Below are 19,685 nucleotides of genomic sequence, written 5' to 3'. Positions count from 1 at the left end.
AACTGTTAAAAAATACTATACTAAAAAAAAAAAAAGTACTCCAAATAGTAATTTAATAAAGGAATTTAAGAGTAGGATCTCTTTTCAGTGTTGTTTTGGTCCCAGTATAAAGTTTTGTTTTGTGAAACGTATTCTTCCCGCAACCCTGAAATCTTACTTGGAAGTGGTCCTTAACTGACTGCTGTAAGACTTTTTTTCCTATGAATAAGAAGTGTTTGAGTCTGTGTAAATTATTGAACTAAAAAGCTGAGTATCAGTGAATTAATTCTTTCACTTTATAGGGCAAGAATAGGAAATCACAAACTAATCAGTTTCATAAAATGTGTTCTGTCAGGTAAATATGCTTATCCACAAGCACCCAACAAAGAAAAACATTGTAGAATGTCCTTGCAAGAATAACAATTGCTTGATAGATATAATAAAGTTGTGGTGATGCATTTTTGTTATTAGAGAATCTAATAGTAAAATGTTGGAAGATTTTAGTAGTTCAGGTTCCTTCCTGAAGGAAGCCTTACTTTTGGCTGGATTCTGGGCCCCTAAAGATAGAGGCGGATGATGCTTGCTGCCTCAGTCTAAAGTAAAAGAACATTTTAAAATACCAAATTGTTTAGATTTAAACACTTCATTTTGAATTGGCATTAAGGTTGTTTAGTGACTTTATTAATCCAGACATGCACCCCTTATGAGAAGCTGATCCCACATTGTGGAGCTACTGTCTGACACGCTCCTGTCTGCTTTCTGCTGGATCTCACAAACTCCTGTCCCTTTCCAGGCTGGATTGATGTCACCTGGGATGCTGGTGGCTCTAACTCTTACCGTATGGGCGCAGAAGGAAAGTTTGACCTCAAGCTTGCACCAGGGTACGACCCTGATTCAGCGGCATCACCCAAACCTGTTTCATCCACTGTTTCAGGCACAACGCAGTCATGGAGCAGCTTGGTGAAAAACAACTGTCCAGACAAGACGACTGCTGCTGCAGGCTCCTCAAGTAGAAAAGGAAGCAGCAGTTCTGTGTGTAGCGTGGCCAGTAGCAGCGACATCAGCTTGGGTTCGACCAAAATGGAGCGGAGATCAGAGAGTGTAATGGAGCAAAATATAGTTTCAGGCACTGACGTCCATGAACCAATTGTTGTTCTGTCTTCCGCTGATAGTGTACCCCAGGCTGAAGTAGGGTCATCTTCCAGTGCAAGCACCAGCACCTTAACAGCGGACATGGGAAACGAAAATGCAGAGAGGAAGTTAGGTCCTGATAACTCAATACGTACTCCGGGGGAGTCCAGTGCTATATCCATGGGAATTGTTAGCGTAAGCTCTCCTGACGTGAGTTCAGTCTCTGAACTGACTAACAAAGAAGCAGCTTCCCAGCGACCTCTAAGCTCTTCAGCAAGTAACAGACTCTCGGTCAGTTCTTTGTTGGCTGCTGGGGCACCAATGAGCTCCAGTGCAAGCGTTCCTAACTTATCATCTCGAGAAACTTCCAGCCTGGAGTCCTTTGTACGAAGAGTGGCAAACATAGCACGTACCAATGCCACAAACAATATGAATTTAAGCCGAAGTAGCAGTGATAACAATACTAATACTTTGGGAAGAAATGTCATGAGTACTGCAAGTAAGTGAGCTGTGTTTATTTTTAGTTGATGCTTTTGTTGTTTCTTTGGCTTTCGTTAGGCTTAATGAAGTTTGGATACTGTTGGCCTGATAGAGGAATGAAATTAGAGCAGCATTGACCTTGTGTGTACCTGTGGAACTCATGAAGAGCTCAGAGAGTTCCTGTCAGCTGCAAAGTGTTACATTGCCCTGTGATGTCAGATTACGCTGTGGTACCCATCAAACAGAAAATAATTTGAATTTGATGTCTTTTACGTGTTTAGGAAGAGGGAGAGTATGGTTTAGATCATGAGGCTGGAAGAACAGTAGCTAATGTGGGATACTTTTGCATTCTGCTCTGTGTAGATTATGCATACTCACCTTATGTCAGCCCATTTCTGTTTCTATTTCCTCAGGAAAGGCAGTTTATGTGTATTGTGAAGTCCCTGAGTTTAGGAACTATGAACACAGTAAAAAGAAAAAAGTGAACTGCAGTATGATGAGATTTTAGTAGATTCCTGCATTCTGTCAGGCAGAGTAACTCTAACACTGTGTGTGTTTTCTAAAGATGGTATGGTCATTAAGGCTTAGCTTTGGCATATCAAGTGTAAGGAAGTTTGTAGTTAACAGTGCTTTAAATGGCATTACATACGTGCTTTAACAGCTGCCTGTTCTCAGGTTATATGTAGGGTTAAGGTGTTAGCAAGTAAAGTTGTAAACCTGCTTGTTGTGGGTTCACTTTTGTGAATTTTCAGTATGCTCCCATCAGAGTTGTTACTCAGCCAGCCTTGTTAGGTATTTTGTTCAGTGCCAGTGATAGTATTTTAACTGGAGAGCTGCATTTCATAGGGTAGGCAAGTTAGAAAAAGAAAAATTACCCAAGCCAGAAAGAAGCACTCAGTTTCTTGTTAAGCTGTCATGCCTTTCTAGGATTTTTATGCTTTTTGTATTTAAAAACGTGGTGTTTGCTTTTAGCATTTCTAGATATTTTTTTTTTAATAGTGTTTTCTTTTTTTGTTGGAAAGGCTTTTTTTTTTAATGTATTCTTACATTCATAGTGTGATGAGGAGGGGGGAGGGAACATCTGCAGCCTGCATTAAAAATGTATGTAAGATAACTCAAGGGAAGATTTCTAGTAACTGATCCCCTTTTAGGAAGATAGCCAGTGCTTCTGGTTTTAGAGGTAGTTTTGTGCTGGGAGGAGAGAGACAGCACCTTTGAAAAACATAGTAAGATAGTTCAACAGTATATTTAACAGATTTTATGAATGTTTGATATCATACAGTACTGAAGTTGGAAATAAGAATGTGGCAAATTAAACATTAGATTTAATATTAGAAGATATATTTAAAATTATCCCTCATGTAGGAATTATTTTGGTTTATACATTTTATACAAGTAGAAACTGTAAATGGAAACTTGTGCCCCAGAAAGAGATCAGAGACTGAATTTGAGCAATCTGACCAGAGTTCTATTAGAATACTGTAAAATGCTTGGATATTTTTTGTTTTGGGGTTGGGTGTTTGTTTTTTTATTTGTTTTGGTCTGTCCAGTTTCGTTTTAAAAAAACCAAAACATCAAAAAACCCAAAACAAACAAACAAAAACCGACAAAAAACTGAAGCCTGAAATCATGGTTAGTGATGTAAGTCTTTCTGGACTTGCTGTAGTGGTTGCATTTTAAAACGTCAGTATTTGCCAGGAGTTAAGTGGTGTCTAGAGTAGCCAGTTTCAATTTGCTTTTGAAGTCTGAGCAAGTGAAATGCTGACACTTGATTTTTTTTTTTTTTTTCTGTTTATGGTAACAGCAAAGAGTTTACTATTATTAATTGGAGTGGAAGATATGAATACTGAACAGCTTATTTTCAAGTTCTTAAACAACAAAAAAACCCTTTGGTTTAGAAGATTTCCATGCTTTCATAGAGATAAGCGTGGGCTTATTAATAACCCCAAATTTAAATTTCACTCTCTCCCTCCCCATGCATAGAAATAATTTCAAGCACTGTACCTGCTTTGGGCCACCTTTGCTGAGATTTTATTTTCATTTTTATGTTTTTATTTAAAAACTGTTACTTAGGTTCCTTGGTGTGGGAGTAACTGACAAACAGCAAAACCAGAAACAGTAATACTAATTTTTCTCAAATAGCTGCCAAATGCACTTAGGGGAAGAATCTGTTATATTTTATCCTTTTTCAGGGTAGTAGCCTTTGCAAACCTTGGTAATAGTAGTCTGAAATACAGAATTTAGATATTTATTCTTTTTTTATAAGAAAGCACTGCCTTAGTTTTCATAAGCTACAATAATGAAAATGTTCACTGGAAAACTGCAAAACTTGCATTTGATAAATTTTAGAAAAGGCAGATTGGTTTAAATGTAAGTATAGGTGACCCCTCAAATATGCACATACAAATGTGATTAATTTCCTGTGTTTGCAGATAAGCCTGCAAGAAAATATTTGGAAGATTGGGATGTAAATGTGTAGTTGCACATAGATATAACTTACACTCAGTTGTATACACTATCTGAAATGCTTTCTGTTGAGTTTATGGTGAATTCAGTTGTGTTTCAGTTGCTAACTAAAATGCATCTACTGTGTTTTATTTGAATGTGCAGTAAGGTAACTTCTTAGCTGTTGCTTGCTTATTCTGAAAAATAATAATATAAATCATCCACATAAGTAAGATATTCAGTCACATGCTTCAAAGTACTGCCAACTAAGGCTTGTTGCCTGAACTTGTTGCTATTTGTGCTAATAGTTATGTGAAAGGTAACAAGTCAGAGCTGCTTTAAGAACTTTGGAAAAATGCACAAAAATCACAAATTCTATGTTTGTCTTATTATGTTCTGTTCTCAGTTTGTTTATATATAGTTAAACTGTTTTCCCTGTATAACTTTAATTATTTTGCTGTTTAGAGGTTAAATTATGTTTTAGGCTTTAAGACAGACACAGTATTGGAATAACAGACTTCAGAAATACTTCTCATATGTTGAAAATGAAATTAAGTGATTTCAGATTTATGGTGGGATTTGGAGATTTATTTAATAAAATTTGTTTTAAATGTATGCAAAGGAATATGCTCAGAAGTGGGCATCTGCGTTGTAGTGTGCACTTTTGCACTGGGAAACCCTTCCCCTTTATTTTGTTGTTCTTAATTGTAAAATAACACATCTGATAATTTTTTGACCCAAATATATTTTTCAACGCAGGATCATGCATGTAAATTGTACTCTTCATCAAATCATTTATTTTATCTTACCATATCTTTATAGCTTCTCCTCTTATGGGTGCCCAAAGTTTTCCTAATCTGACTACAACTGGTACCACATCAACAGTGACCATGTCTACATCCAGTGTTACTAGCAGCAGCAATGTAGCTACAGCAACTACAGTTTTATCTGTTGGTCAGTCGCTTAGTAATACTCTAACTACTAGCCTAACATCAACATCTAGTGAGAGCGATACAGGTCAGGAGGCAGAATATTCTTTATATGGTAAGTTTCATTTTTAAATGAACATAAGCAGACTTCCCATTAATGATTTTTCCTTTTTTTCTGTTACTGTGATTTTCTCCTGTAGTAGCATATTTACTGAAAAGTATTTGAAAGTTGAGCTTGTCATATTTACTAGCTCTGTAAGGCAGTAAGTAAAATAATGTTAACTTTTAGTAGCACTATTTACTATATTACTGTAACCGATAGTAGTATTTCCTTATGTTTTCAGGTCTTTTATTTTCAGTAGTTTCTATCCCACATTGTTATTTATGGTATATTTTATTTAGGAACTTAACCTTTTCTTTAAGTCAGTTTAGTATCTAATGTAGTTTGCATATGAACTTCTAATTAAAATCCAAATGTTGTTTCTCATTGCGTTGTATAGGCATGCTGCATGCTCAGTCTGAGGTACCTTGTATTATTCAGTAATTGAAAAGCATCTGCCATTAGGTGCATTACACACTTAAAACAGTGTATAAGGTTCCATGTATCTCAGTAGCATAATAGTAATTGGAAAAAAAAATTGGAAAGAAGACAGAAATGAAAATGACACAGAGAATGGAATTATGTGATTTGAGGAACAAAATTCAGAGTTGTTAGGCAGACACTCTGAGCTAGAAACAGACATTGGGACAGAAGTTATTTGCAGGATATGAACGCCGTGAGAGAAGATTTAGGTAACTAGGTTGATAATATCTAGGAATCAAGCTGATGAAATGAAGTCAAGAAAAATCTGGGCTAGATATGGGAAAGTACTTCCTAATGTGAAGTTTATTGCATTGTGAGACGTTCTTGAAAGAAAAGATACTTGATTTCTTTAGGATTTGGTTGGATTAAGGTTGTGTTCTATTTAGCTGCCTATTGAAATTGCTTGAAAAATATCTGGTAATTTCAATGGATATTGGAATTGAGCTGCTTGGAGGCAGTCGATGAAGATATATGCATATGCCATCTCCCCTTACTCTTCTAATTAAGGTTCATTTGATAGTTTGATTAGGTGACAAGTCTTAAAATACATCATAAAAAACGGGGCAAATAGTTACCTTAAAGTTTCTGTTGGGGCATTAACAGCAATTTGAAGGGTGTTTGGGTGGTATAGATAGCTTATATGTGATAAGCTTAAAACTTCAATGGTACATCTCAGTCCACCTTGGATGGCTGTCAACTTCTCTGGTTTTGGGAGGTTGGTTTTGAAGTGTTAGTACTAGGTGGGTGAAAATGAACTTTGTTATCTGTCTTCAGCTTCTTGTTAATCAATTAGCAATTGAGTCTTTAAAATTGTCACTTTTAAATGGTTATTTTAGATGTCCTTTACATTGTAACTTGAGGTCTAAGCCACACATTCTCAGTGGAAATTACATCACTAATCTGTTCTTAAATTAATTAGACATAGAAGCAGTATACATTTGTGTACCATTTTTTGTGATCTTTTGTAATTTATAATAAGTGTAATTATGAAACATTTGATATAAGCGAATGAGAAACCGATCACTTGCTGATCACTCTCAATTATACAAATGTTAAGTGCTTCTTTTGTTAGTTATGCTATTGACTAGACCCCTGGACTGTTTGTCAGGTGTATGCTTTTATCACAGCTTTTAATCTTAATATGCCATAAGCAGTGTTTTAGTTCTGTCTTTTGCTTAAGTGAGATTTGTTTTATCACTCTTCCCAGTGCTCCTGTTCTTTAATTTTCAAAATTTTGCTTTAAAAGTTATTCTTGGCTTTTGTTCTGTATGTAAATACGTGTATATATATGTATTATAGATTTTCTTGATAGCTGCCGAGCTAGTACTCTGTTGGCAGAGTTAGATGATGATGAGGATCTACCTGAACCAGATGAAGAAGATGACGAAAATGAAGATGATAACCAAGAAGATCAAGAATATGAGGAAGTTATGGTACAGTATAGTTAACATAGATAATATCTTAATTGGCTAACAGATGTATTAAAAATCCACAGATTCTTTTGACGATATGGGGTCCTAGCTATAGTCTTCCCATTAATTAAAATAAATGTATTTAGATTTTGGACTACTAGTTTGGAGTACCTGCCCATTAAGACTTGTAAATGCCAAAGTTAGAATCATGTTACACTTTTTGGGGGCTGCAAACTGAATACTACTTTACAAAGACAGTTCATTGTCCCTTTTCCCCATTCTTGCATATAATTGGGTATTAAGAAAGCTGTTTTCTCATGCACTGAAGTGGGTGTGATAAAATTGCAAGGCCTCACTAGATAGGACAACTTACGGGGCAGTCCCCTTTCTGTAGAAGTCTGATTGCACACCTTAAACATTTATTCCGCAGAAAAGTGTTTTTGAACACCAGCACACCCTGAGACCTTATAAGCCAGAATTAACATTTTTAAACCAACCTGGGGACAAGCTGACAGACTAGAAATGATGGATCAGTAGTTTATTGGCTGATAAAATGGTATAACTTTGGGGGTAGGCTGCTGAATTTTGTGGTTATACAGTTCTGGGGCATGTTTAACTGTAGGGCTGTGTGAAGTAAACTGTAATAATTAAATATGCCAGAGGAATTATCTCTTAAAAAAATAAAAGGGGAGGGCAAGTCAGACTCCAGCAGGTTAGTCCACATGGTTGTTGCCTACATTATTGTGAGTTCTGGCTTTTCATTTGGTTGTTCTTTAGTGGTATGAATAACGCTTGGTCTTCTACCACTACTGAAGTGATCAGAGTGGATATTGCAAGGTCTAAGAGGAAAAAATTTAAGACTTCACTAATGATGATTTAATGTTTATTACATAGATGTAAATATTGTTTTATGGACTTATAGAAACTTACTCTTGTAATTAATATGCAAACTTTTAGTCATTTGAACCAAAAAATTAGCATTTTAACCTACAGTGATTATGCTTTTAATAGAAATTCAGTTATATTCCTGAATATTTCATTGTTTCACCTTCTGCATAAAGATGTGAAGTTAGGCATGGAAAAGCCAGTACTGTTTAAGTGGATCTACATGCAAAAAGTAACCTTAGTTGTAGATTGTTGATCACTTCTCAGAAATTATTACATGGAGTTACTATTATTGTTCATAGGAAGAAGCAGAAATAGCTAAATTAGCCTTTACTTAAGATTACACAGCAAGAATCGGATCTGGAAAAGAAAATTTTCCTTTCTTGTGTTCCAGTTCTGTTCCCTTGGATACGCTATGTAATTCTTATCAATGAGGAGTTGAACAGATTAAAAGCGTGTTGTAGAAAAGTCATAAGCAGTACTTGTTACAGCTTATTGAAAATTAGATTTCTTCTCGCCATAATAGTGCCATTATTTTGGGATTTGATTTAATCTCTGGGTAAAATGTGTATACATTATATATCAATATATGTGTATACATTCAAAAAAATACTTCTTATTTTCAGAAAAAAACTATGTTTATTTTGACACCATTGATTTATTTGAATTGTTGATATTCCAAACTTTGTGGAATACACAAAACATCTACACCTACGCCAAGTTTGCTGGTCTACAGTAGTCTGTATTTCCCTATATTTTGGTGCTTCATGGAAAGTTTCATTCTTTCCAAGAACTGTAGATACACCTGGTGTAAGGTTAGCCCATTTATGTGGATCTTCGTATGTCTGTGGTTTTGATAATTCTCTGGATTCCTGCTTGACCAGTTAAATGCAAATAATACTGTTACGTGCCAGCTTTGGTATCTTTTTGTGTGAGTTTTAGTTTACATAACTGCTATATTCCCTAACTGACTGTTAAGTATTTGATCAAATGATTCTTTGTAGTAGAATCTAAAAAACTACTATTTTTTTTTTTTTTAGGAAGAAGAGGAGTATGAAACCAAAGGAGGCCGCAGAAGAACATGGGATGATGATTATGTATTGAAAAGGCAGTTTTCTGCTCTGGTTCCTGCTTTTGACCCAAGACCTGGTCGTACTAATGTTCAACAGACAACTGACCTAGAAATCCCTCCACCAGGTATGCTGACAAGGCATTTGTGATCGTTGGTCTGGTTTTGGGATGGAGACTCTCCGTTAAGGGTCCATTGGGCTTTGGGGATCCTATTACTATTGACCAGTACAACATGCTTTTGTGGCTGCATGGCTTTTCTCTGTTTGAATGAGAGTTTTGTCTACCTCTGCAACTTCAAGTGTTATTGAGGGAAGAGTAAATTAAATGTTGTGTGAAACAAGCATACTCATGAATTTCACTTGGACTAGTGATAGATGTCTTGCTATGTCTGGTTCCAGCTGCAGAGAGCAATCTGTGTGTTGAGCTACCCAAAATAGATTTGGTTGGAGAGGGCTTGTTGAAAGAGTCCAGAGCAGAGGCAGGGGGGAAGCTGACACGGTGATTGAGCAGTCGGTATGACCAGCAGCGTAGCGCCTGTCGTCTTGATCTTTAGTTCATTCTTGGTCAGCAGTGTGGGTGAAGTCAGTACTCATTACAGAAAGGAATACGTAGGTTGAGCTTATGTGGAAACAAGCCACTGTTGATTTTGGTGAACTGAAAGGAGTCAATACAACAGGAGGATGCTGTGTATGAAAAGAAGAATGCATGTGCTGTCGTCATATTAAAGGGGATGTTATGAAGATGTAAGGATCAGTAGGCATTTCAGAAATTCCTGTTAGCTTTACTGGCATAAAGAAGTACTGCAGTTACAGCCCTTAAATATAGTTCCTAGTTAGAACTGAGGATCATCTCTTTGGCATGTGTGCAGGAACTCTTCACGCTTCCTTATTGAGCTAGTTTATTACTGTTTGAGCCAACTTGTCATGCTTTACATATTTCTGTATTAATGGCTTCTCAAATGATTTTTTACATGCAGGTACACCTCATTCAGAACTCCTGGAAGAGGTTGAGTGCATGCCTTCGCCACGTTTAGCACTCACCTTGAAAGTTTCAGGTCTCGGAACAACTCGAGAAGTGGAATTGCCCCTAACAAACTTCCGGTCTACCATCTTTTACTATGTACAGAAATTGTTACAGCTTTCCTGTAACGGCAATGTGAAATCTGACAAACTTAGACGTATTTGGGAGCCAACATACACGTAAGCTTACAAGTTTGTTATTCTGTGTAGAGAACACGGTGACTGGTTAGGAAACAGGTGTGAAACAATGTTAGTTTTTTCTTCCTCCTGTGTAGGAAGCAATGCTAGAGTTTTTTCTTCCATTTATGTCAGGTTGTTCTTACTGGTTGTATAGCTAGTGCTGTGACTACAAAACAAAAAAACCCATAATGTCTAATGCTCAGCTGTGACTTGTTCACAATATTTCAAAAGTCAAACAATTGACCAAGAGAGGAGAATTTGGTCTGTTTAGGGATCTGTGTGAAAGAATCCCATGGGGATATCATCTTAGACAGAAGGGAGGTCCAAGGAGAGGTGATGGGTTTTTCAAGGATCACTTCCTCCAGACCCAAGTGCAATCCATCCCAGTGTGTGGGATGTCAGGCAGAAGCAGTAGGAGACCTGCATTGATGAACAAGAAACTCACAGCAAAACTCAAAACATAAAAAGGAAGTGTGCAAGAGGTGGAAGAAGGGTGAAGTGACCCAGGAGGAATATAGAGTCATTGTCCCAGCATGAAGATATGGGGTTAGGAAAGCCAAAGCCTATCTGGAGTTGAATCTGGTGGGAGATGTGAAGGGCAAAAGGTTAGGGAGCACTTAAAGAAACATGAGTCTGTGGGACCCAGTGGGATGCACCTGCAGGAGCCGGCCACTCTTGATTATCTTTGAAAGGTCGTGGTGACTGGGAGACATTTCTGAGGACTGGAGGAAAGCAAGTGTCACTCCAGTCTCCCCAAAGGCAAGAAAGATCTAGGGAACTATGGACTGGTCAGGCTGTCCTTCATCCTTGGAAAGGTGATGAAAATAGCCCTGGAAACCATTTTCAAACAATGAAGGACAAGAAGGTGACTGGAAGTAGGTAGCATGGATTTATGAAGAGGAAATGATACTTAACCTGATAGCCTTCGATAGTAAGATGACTAGCTCGGTGGATGAGGAGAAGGCAGCAGATGTTGTTTCCCTCAACTTCAGCAAGGCTTTCAACACTTTATCCCTCATTGGTGAACTAATAAAATATGGACTAGATAGTGTCTGAAAACGGCCTGAACTGCCAAGCTTAGATGGTTGTGACAGTTGTTATGGACTCCATCAACCTGCAGGCGGTGAAGCCCAGCTGGTGTACCCAAAGGGTTGGTACTCCGGCATTAATGAGCTGCATGGTGGGACAGAGCAGACCCTCGGCAAGCTTGCAGGCAAAGCGAAACTGAGAGGAATCATTGTTTCACCAGATGATTGTGCTACCGTTCTGAGAGACCTCATCAGGCTGCAGAAAGCGGGACACAGGAACTTCATGAAGTTCTGCAAAGGGAAATGCAAAATCTGGCAGCTGGGGAAAAATAACTGCATGTGCTGGTCCGGGCTGGGGGCCAGGTGGCTGGGAAGCAGCTTGGCGGAAAAGGTCCTGAGGGTCCTGGTGGGCATAAAATTGAATGCGAGTCAGCTATAGACCTGGCAGCAGAGGTGGTCAGTAGCATCTTGGGCTGCATTAGGAGGGCTGAGGGAGGTGAGCTTCCCCCTCTGTTCAGCACTGGTGGGACACATCTGGAGTGCGATGTCCAGTTCAGGGCTTCTCGGTACCGGAGAGATACGGGCAGTGGTGTGAATCCAGCAGAGGGCTGCTGTGGTGGTTAAAGGCTCTGGAGCATTTGTCACACAGAGTCTGAGAGATCCTGCGACTGTCCAGCCTGGAGAAAAAAAGGCTTTTGTGGGATCTTGCCAATGTGTATGAACACCTGATGGGAGGAATAGGGAAGACTCTTCTTTGTTGTGACAAGTGAAAAGGACAAGAATAAAATGTCTCAAATTGAAACAGGGGAAATTCCATTTAAATATGCCATTTGAGCAAGGGTATTGGACTAGGTCTCCAGAGGTCCCTTTCAACTTCTGCTGTTCTCTCTACCCTTATTTGACCTTACTAGCTTTAAAATAATAGACAGAAATTGTAAGACTACATGATTGTGCATATTTTCCATTTGCTACACCAATGTAACTTTGTTCCTACAAGAAAACTGACTTACACAAAAGCAAAAACCGCAATAAGTTGGTTGCAGTTTTTTAACCTCGTATTTCCGATTTCAGCAGTGCTTACACATTGCACCTGTTTTCTGAGTTGCCTTGGGTCAACAATTGTGTGCTGTAACAAAACTGTTTTCTAGTTATAAAACATGAGAAATAGTTGTAAATATCTCCTAAGTTAATACATGGCAAACTACCCTGGGACTTCAAAATTTCAAAGAGGTAATGCACGTGTAGTGAAGAACCTAAAGTTGGCTTGGGAAATTTGCACAATCAGGGTTGTTTGATTACTCAAACCTTACTTCAGGAAACCTAAATTAAATGTGTTGCGAGATAAATATTGACATCATGAAAATTAAATATGAGTTTAAGAGCTTCGCTGTGTCAGGGTATCCCAGATGTTTTGTGCAGCAAAGGACAGCTGCTGTTGCTGTTTTACATCATGTTATCTAAATGTCATTGATGTCTAACAAGTCAATGTATAACTTCAGAATTTAGAGGATGTGCTATGAGTATGAAATATTAACTCATTGTTTTGGTATCTAGAATCATGTACAGAGAAATGAAGGATTCTGATAAAGAGAAAGAAAGTGGAAAAATGGTAAGACTTTGTATGTTTTTGTGGCTGTTCAGACAAAAGCAAAACAAATCTTACTGCAGTTTTTGAAATGCTACATTAAAAAAACTAACAGTTTTTGATTACTGATGAAAGGATATGAGTGAGTATATTTGTAAATGCATGCTCCTTAAAAAAGACAGTGTGTAATGCATGTGAAATCTTGAAGACTTTACAATCAGGAAAAGCCAACATTTGGTGGTTCCTGTTGTAGGGTTGCTGGTCAGTAGAGCATGTGGAGCAGTACCTTGGCACTGACGAATTACCAAAGAATGACTTGATAACCTACCTGCAGAAGAATGCAGACTCAGCTTTCCTGCGCCACTGGAAATTAACCGGCACTAATAAAAGTATTAGGAAAAACAGAAATTGTTCCCAGCTCATAGCTGCATACAAGGTATATGTCTGCATCCAAACTTTTTTATTATGAATGGCTGTGTGCTTTGTTTTGCAGCTTTAAAGATTCTTGTGGAGGAGGGATATGACAGGGATAGGAAAGTTGAATGTTCACGTGCCGATATCAAGTTTAGGTTTTGCTACTGTTTTTTTTTTTTCTGTCTTTTGGTCATGTTAAAATACACTTGAATCATGATTTGAACCATCCACAATATAACTAAGTGTTGAGGTTGAACATGGTAACCATCCTGATTTTTCAAATCATTAACTTGGAGTGCACCATCCTAAATATAGTAATGCATACAGTTTCCATTCTTAACAATTCTTCTACAGGATTTTTGTGAGCATGGATCAAAGTCTGGATTAAGTCAAGGGGCCATTTCTACTCTTCAAAATTCTGATATCCTTAGTTTGGCTAAGGAACAACCTCAGGCCAAAGCTGGCAGTGGGCAGAACTCCTGTGGAGTAGAAGATGTTCTGCAGTTACTTCGCATTTTGTATATAGTTGCTAGTGACCCTTACACAGCACGAACAGCTCAAGAAGGTAAGTTAGTTACCTAGCAGAGCTTCTTAAATGTTTTAATGAAAACAAAATAAAGGAAAATTTTTCTCTTGATTATTTTCAGAAGGGGATGAGCATCCTCAGTTTAACTTCCCACCAGATGAATTCACAAGCAAAAAAATTACTACAAAGATTCTGCAACAGATTGAGGTATTACATAATGTATAGTGCACAATGTATATATGTAACATGGTTTTTAAGACTCTTATTCCTTACTTTCTTTGGAATTGTTAGGGGGTTTTGCCATTTTGACTTTTGAATTGCTTCATATGACGCTTACTTCCTTATATTTTGTATGAGTAAATTCTGTAAAAACAGACTAGTATGAATAAAACACACCAAGAAAAAAATAATAAATTTTATCTTTTGATTATAGAGAATAATTTTTTTCTGCACCAAACAGAACGTAGTGTACCTATGTCTGTCTGATGATATTGTATCAAAGGCAATTAATTGTGTTAGGGTTCACAAACATTTTGTTGTTTATATGTTCCACATAAAGCTTTCAAAAATGGCATTTAAAAAACATATTGGTAGCAGATCAGTTAGATGCATTCAAAGGAAAACTGTAAGATGTAGTTGTTCAAGTACTTCAAGATGTTCAGTAGAACTACTTTTTTGTTAGAAAAAATACTTAAAGATGATGAAGATTCTTGACTTGCTTCACCCTTACGTACTTTTTGAGTTTTTTTTTAATTATGTTGCTCTGATTATTCACTAAAACAAAGTTCAGTTTTTCGTATTCTTAAATATCTTTGTAGTAATCATTTCTGCAGTCTTTTTATATTATACTTGCTTTTTAGGAAGGACTGTAGTAATATTTCAGTGGGGAGCAACTTTACTACTACCAAGTTTCTTTTGTGTCGTCTTGCATTGAGGACATAGTATCTAATCACTTTTGGGCAAAACTCAGAAGCAATTCTTTCCAGTTAATTCTATATTCAGATCTCCTCACAGTTTTTTGAGTAGTACAGATCCCAGAGATTTACTGCAGCTTGTAGTGTCTTTGTTCCGAAGTGCTTTGTGTTCACTCTTGACTCCTAGAAACTTTGTGAACTTCTCATTCATAGCATTTAAAAAAAATAAAATAAATGGCAGTTGCTGAGAAAGGAGGCACTTGCTCAAGCCCAGGTGGAAACTCTGTACTTGAGTGTATTGGGTGTCTAGGTACTTAGTTACAAATTTATTGGGATGACATGAATCTAATATTACAAACACTTATTTTTTTCCCTTGCATTAAACTACAGGAACCCTTGGCTCTTGCAAGTGGAGCTTTGCCAGACTGGTGTGAGCAGCTAACAAGCAAGTGTCCTTTCTTAATTCCATTTGAAACAAGACAGTTGTACTTCACATGCACAGCATTTGGAGCATCAAGGTAAAAAAAAACCAAACAAAACAAAACACAAAAAAAACCCCTCAACTAATGCTGCTTTCTTTTTATTAGTAATTTTTTTAATTGCTGATTCACAGAACAAGACAGATTTTGTTTGCCAAATGTAAAGCATTTTGGATATTAGAAAAAAAGGGAAGATGAGGGAAGAAATGGCTTGGATGGGTGTACTCTACGCTGGGTAAAAAGCTGGTTGAACAGTTGAGCCCAGGGAGTGGTGGTGGATGGAGTTACACCCAGCTGGTGGCTGGTCACAAGTGGTGTTCCCCGGGGCTCAGTATTGGCACCAGGTCTGTTTAGTATTTTTACAGTTGATCTGGATGAGGGGATGGAGTGCACCCTCAGTGAGTTTGCAGATGACACCAAGCTGGGGGGCAGTGTTGATCTGCTGGGGGCAGGCAGGCTCTGCAGAGGGATCTGGGCAGGCTGGACCCATGGGCCAAGGGTGGTTGTATGAGGTTCAACAAGGCTCAGTGCCGAGTCCTGCACATGGGTCACACCAGCCCCACGCAGCGCTGCAGGCTCTGCTGAGGAACAGCTGAGGGAACGGGGATTGTTTAGTCTGGAGAAGGGGAGGCTCAGGGGGAGCATTATTGCTCTCTACACCTACCCAAAAGGAGGTTGTAGTCAGGTGGAGGTAGGTCTCTTCTCTTAGGTAACTAGTGACAGGACAAGAGGAGATGGCCTCAGGTTGCAGCAGGGAGGTTTAGATTGGATATTAGGAAATACCAAAACTGCTCAGAACTGGCTGGACATAGGTCAGCAGGTAGTAAGCAGCTGTATTGTGGATCACTAATTATTTTATCATGATTATCATTTATTTATTAGTATTATTTTCCCTCTTTTCTCTCCTATTAAAATGTCTTTATTGCAACCCAAAGATTTTACTTTTTCCCCCCAGTTCTCTCCCCTGTCCCACGGGGGAGTTGGGGGTGAGCAAGCAGCATTGTGGTGTTTAGCTGCCTGCCAGGTTAAACCATGACAGAAGCTTATGCTGAGTAGCCCGTCCTCTGTTTGATACTCTTCAGGAAGTTCCTTTGAAGAAAGTACATTTTTCAACTTCAGCTGAAGACTTGCTTGTGTACCTCTAGCTGGGTTGTCCTATCAGGCAGTGACTGGGTTGCAGTTCATTGCGTAAAGGAGTAAGAAACAACAGAGAAAATATCCTGAAAATAAATGTGAATTAAATGTTTTTTGAAAACATAACCAAAGAACATATGTTTTATTTTTATAGTTCCTACAGTGGTTTGGTGATTGCTTGTTTTGGTTCATTTATTTTTAATTCACTACAGTCTTAAAAAAAAATAGACAATATCTAACAAAAAGATGCTGTTTCAAAGGTTTGTATTAGCTGCTTAATGAAACTATAACAAAACCAGGCCTTAAAATATTTAAGGATAACCTCTGAAGTGCTTTGTTACCTAGGAATCCTTAATATTTTGATTGCAGCAGCAATTACCTTGAGAGTATGTAGACAGTGTAAACCTTTTTGGAAGTTTGCTTTTATGTAATGAGAAGGAAGGGTTAGTTTTTGTGGGTTTCCCTGGCACTTTTTGTTCACTTGTTTGTTTTCCAAAGAGGAAGAAGTGTAGGCAGTGAGCTGCAAAAATTGCTGTTGTGTGTAATACGCAGTAGAAATGCCTCATGGAGAGTGTAAAATGAGGCATTTGAAGAGAAGAAGAAAAGGTATTGTCTTGCAATGCATGAGTTTAAATCTTAGTATGGAAAAATTGAACTTCTACAGAAAAATAGTCCAAAAAACTGGACCATGTGTTGCTTTCTTGTTTTTCTTTTGAAAAAAGGTAATGTTTTAGAAAAACCTGTGTTTTAAAGAGATCTTTCAGGAAACATTGTGTAGTATTTACTTGCTGAGTAAAAGAGCTTTCTTAAGCTCTTAAAATACTGGAAATAGTTCTTAAAACTCATAGACTCCAGATGAACTCTGTGTGTATATGCATGTGGGCACCTGGGTGTGTACACTTTCAGTCTGTGTCAGGACACTTGACCATACTGGCAAAACAACCAACAGATGGTAGCTTTGTAGTTTATTGCTGCGTAGCTGACAACACATAAAAGAATTTTGAACTTTTGACTTCATGTAAGTACTGCTATTAGAGGCGGCTGCTCTTCCTTCACTGATACGGGTCTGTATGTGTGTGATTGCACTTCAGCTTTGCTTCTGTCTTTCTCTAATAAGTGTTTATGTAAGTAAAACTTGCTGTAAAACTTGGTGGGTATCAATGGGGTGATGTACAACTGCCTTGCAGTATGTAACAGAAGTTGTAACAAGCGTCTATAAACAGTTTTGAGCATCTGTGATGAAGAAGTACTACAGTAAATGCTGCTGTCTGTTCATTCCACTGTAATTTGAAAACTGTAGTAATTCAGGTCAAGAATTGTATGTTGTCATTGGTGGTATCAATTACATCAGAAGTTTATGGCTGGCTCTTCATAGTAATTAAAAATTATTTAGTTTTCTAAACTCATAAACTACAAAGCAGCCCGTATTTGGGCATTTCAGATATTTCTGAGAAATACTTCAGTGTGTAGATTTACCTCCTTCTGATTTATTTATTATTTTTAATTAGTACTTAACAAGGTAATGTTTTCGTAGTGGCTACTTTCAAGTTTTTGTGCTGGTGGACATTGAAGCTTTAAAACAAATGGTTTTCATTTTTTTCCAGAGCAATTGTATGGCTACAGAACAGACGTGAAGCCACTGTTGAACGGACAAGGACCACAAGCACAGTGCGACGTGATGATCCAGGAGAATTCAGAGTTGGACGCCTCAAACATGAAAGAGTGAAAGTTCCGCGAGGTGAATCCTTGATGGAATGGGCAGAAAATGTCATGCAGATTCATGCAGACAGAAAATCTGTTCTAGAGGTAAAGCATATCTGCCTAGCAGAACAAGGTTAGATAGCTATTTCTAACTGCCTGGGATACTGAATATCCTGTTCCGTGACCAACACTGACCATTTCACTGGGACTTCCTTTCATTCCTTTCATTCCTAACGTTCCGTATGTTTTTCTAGGTTGAGTTTTTAGGGGAGGAAGGAACAGGCCTGGGTCCTACCTTGGAATTTTACGCATTGGTGGCAGCGGAGTTTCAGAGGACAGATTTGGGAGCTTGGCTTTGTGATGATGATTTTCCAGATGATGAGTCTCGTCAGGTATATTTCAATTTGCATTTTAAACTGAGTACTTGTTTAAAAGAAAAATGAGCTAGATGTCCATGAAGGAAAGAACGCGTGATCAGTGAGCAGCCACTCATTGCGGTCAAGAATGACCACTCTGCTCCACAGCTTGCTTGCTTACCTCTTCTCTTTTTAACAGAGAAGTAGAATGTAGTAACTTAAACAGCACAGATAGGTGATTAAATTCACCTTGAACGATGTCAACTTTTTTCTGTGTGTCTCCTAAATCAGGTTGATATTGGTGGTGGATTGAAACCCCCTGGCTACTATGTACAGAGGTCATGTGGACTCTTCACAGCACCATTCCCACAAGACAGTGATGAACTTGAAAGAATAACCAAACTCTTTCATTTCCTTGGAATTTTCTTGGCTAAATGCATTCAGGACAATAGACTTGTGGATTTACCGATTTCTAAGCCTTTTTTTAAACTCATGTGTATGGGGGACATCAAAAGTAACATGAGTAAGTTGATTTATGAGTCACGGGGTGACAGAGACTTGCACTGTACTGAAAGTCAGTCGGAGGCTTCTACAGAAGAAGGGCATGATTCCTTGTCAGTAGGAAGTTTGGAAGAAGACTCCAAATCGGAATTTATTCTCGATCCACCAAAACCTAAACCTCCCGCCTGGTTTAATGGAATTTTAACATGGGAAGACTTTGAATTAGTAAATCCACATAGAGCTAGGTTTCTAAAAGAAATAAAGGACCTTGCAATTAAAAGGCGCCAAATTTTAAGCAACAAAAGTCTGTCAGAAGATGAAAAGAACACAAAACTACAGGAATTAATGCTGAAAAATCCATCAGGTTCGGGGCCTCCACTTAGCATAGAGGATTTGGGGTAAGAGTTTTTGTATTTATAAATACGCAGCGTTGTGTTAGAGACAATTGTCAAAGTGTATAATTAAAAATGAAGATTTCTTCATTTTAAATAGTATCATTGCAAGGGAGAATCATTGAAATATGCTGCGAGATCCAGTTTGACATCTGTAGCTATGTTCTTGTTCCTTAGTTTGAGGATTTTCTGTTCTTGCTTGGTCAGTTTCCTGAGGTTTAAGCTCAAGTGTGGCTTCACCGCAATGCTGTGTGACTCTAGAAACACACAAATACTTGTGAAGACCTTTAGAAAAGTGTCAATCGGTAATCTCTTTGCTGTGATGACTATTGACATCTATCAAGTTTTTTGGAGAACTTTTTAAAGAGGACAGATGAAATTTCAGATCCTGTTAATAGACATGCAGGCCAGTGTTTGAATCCATGTTAAGCAGAACATTTTGTGTGCTAAGTTTTAGCAAATGTCAAAGACATAAAAGCGCTCATACCAGTGTAAACTTGTGTCAGGATATCAACCTTTGTGATTTTGAGTTACTCCTTTT

The 19,685-nt window shown here is 37.9% G+C and overlaps 1 protein-coding gene across 9 annotated transcripts in view; it reads left to right on the top strand.

Annotated features, from left to right (window-relative positions):
- The window catches only part of HECTD1 (HECT domain E3 ubiquitin protein ligase 1), a 64,606-nt gene that overhangs the window by 40,948 nt on the left and 3,973 nt on the right, over nt 1-19,685 (top strand). For 4 of the 9 annotated variants that reach the window (XM_040601182.1, XM_040601181.1, XM_040601180.1 and 1 more), the window contains exons 25-37: nt 773-1,609; nt 4,858-5,079; nt 6,847-6,980; nt 8,885-9,041; nt 9,892-10,114; nt 12,697-12,751; nt 12,981-13,163; nt 13,496-13,706; nt 13,789-13,874; nt 14,972-15,099; nt 17,799-18,000; nt 18,150-18,287; nt 18,543-19,150. In XM_040601182.1, coding sequence (XP_040457116.1) covers nt 773-1,609; nt 4,858-5,079; nt 6,847-6,980; nt 8,885-9,041; nt 9,892-10,114; nt 12,697-12,751; nt 12,981-13,163; nt 13,496-13,706; nt 13,789-13,874; nt 14,972-15,099; nt 17,799-18,000; nt 18,150-18,287; nt 18,543-19,150 — 3,184 coding nt within the window. The remainder of the gene's footprint in view (nt 1-772; nt 1,610-4,857; nt 5,080-6,846; nt 6,981-8,884; nt 9,042-9,891; nt 10,115-12,696; nt 12,752-12,980; nt 13,164-13,495; nt 13,707-13,788; nt 13,875-14,971; nt 15,100-17,798; nt 18,001-18,149; nt 18,288-18,542; nt 19,151-19,685) is intronic. The other 5 variants (XM_040601187.1, XM_040601184.1, XM_040601183.1 and 2 more) reach the window with 3 other exon arrangements.

Source organism: Falco naumanni, chromosome 7 (genome assembly GCF_017639655.2).
Source record: "Falco naumanni isolate bFalNau1 chromosome 7, bFalNau1.pat, whole genome shotgun sequence".
In the NCBI taxonomy this organism is placed as follows: domain Eukaryota; kingdom Metazoa; phylum Chordata; class Aves; order Falconiformes; family Falconidae; genus Falco; species Falco naumanni.
The sequence above is the reverse complement of the archived record's forward strand: the minus strand, read 5'-3'. Positions and strand labels throughout refer to the sequence as shown.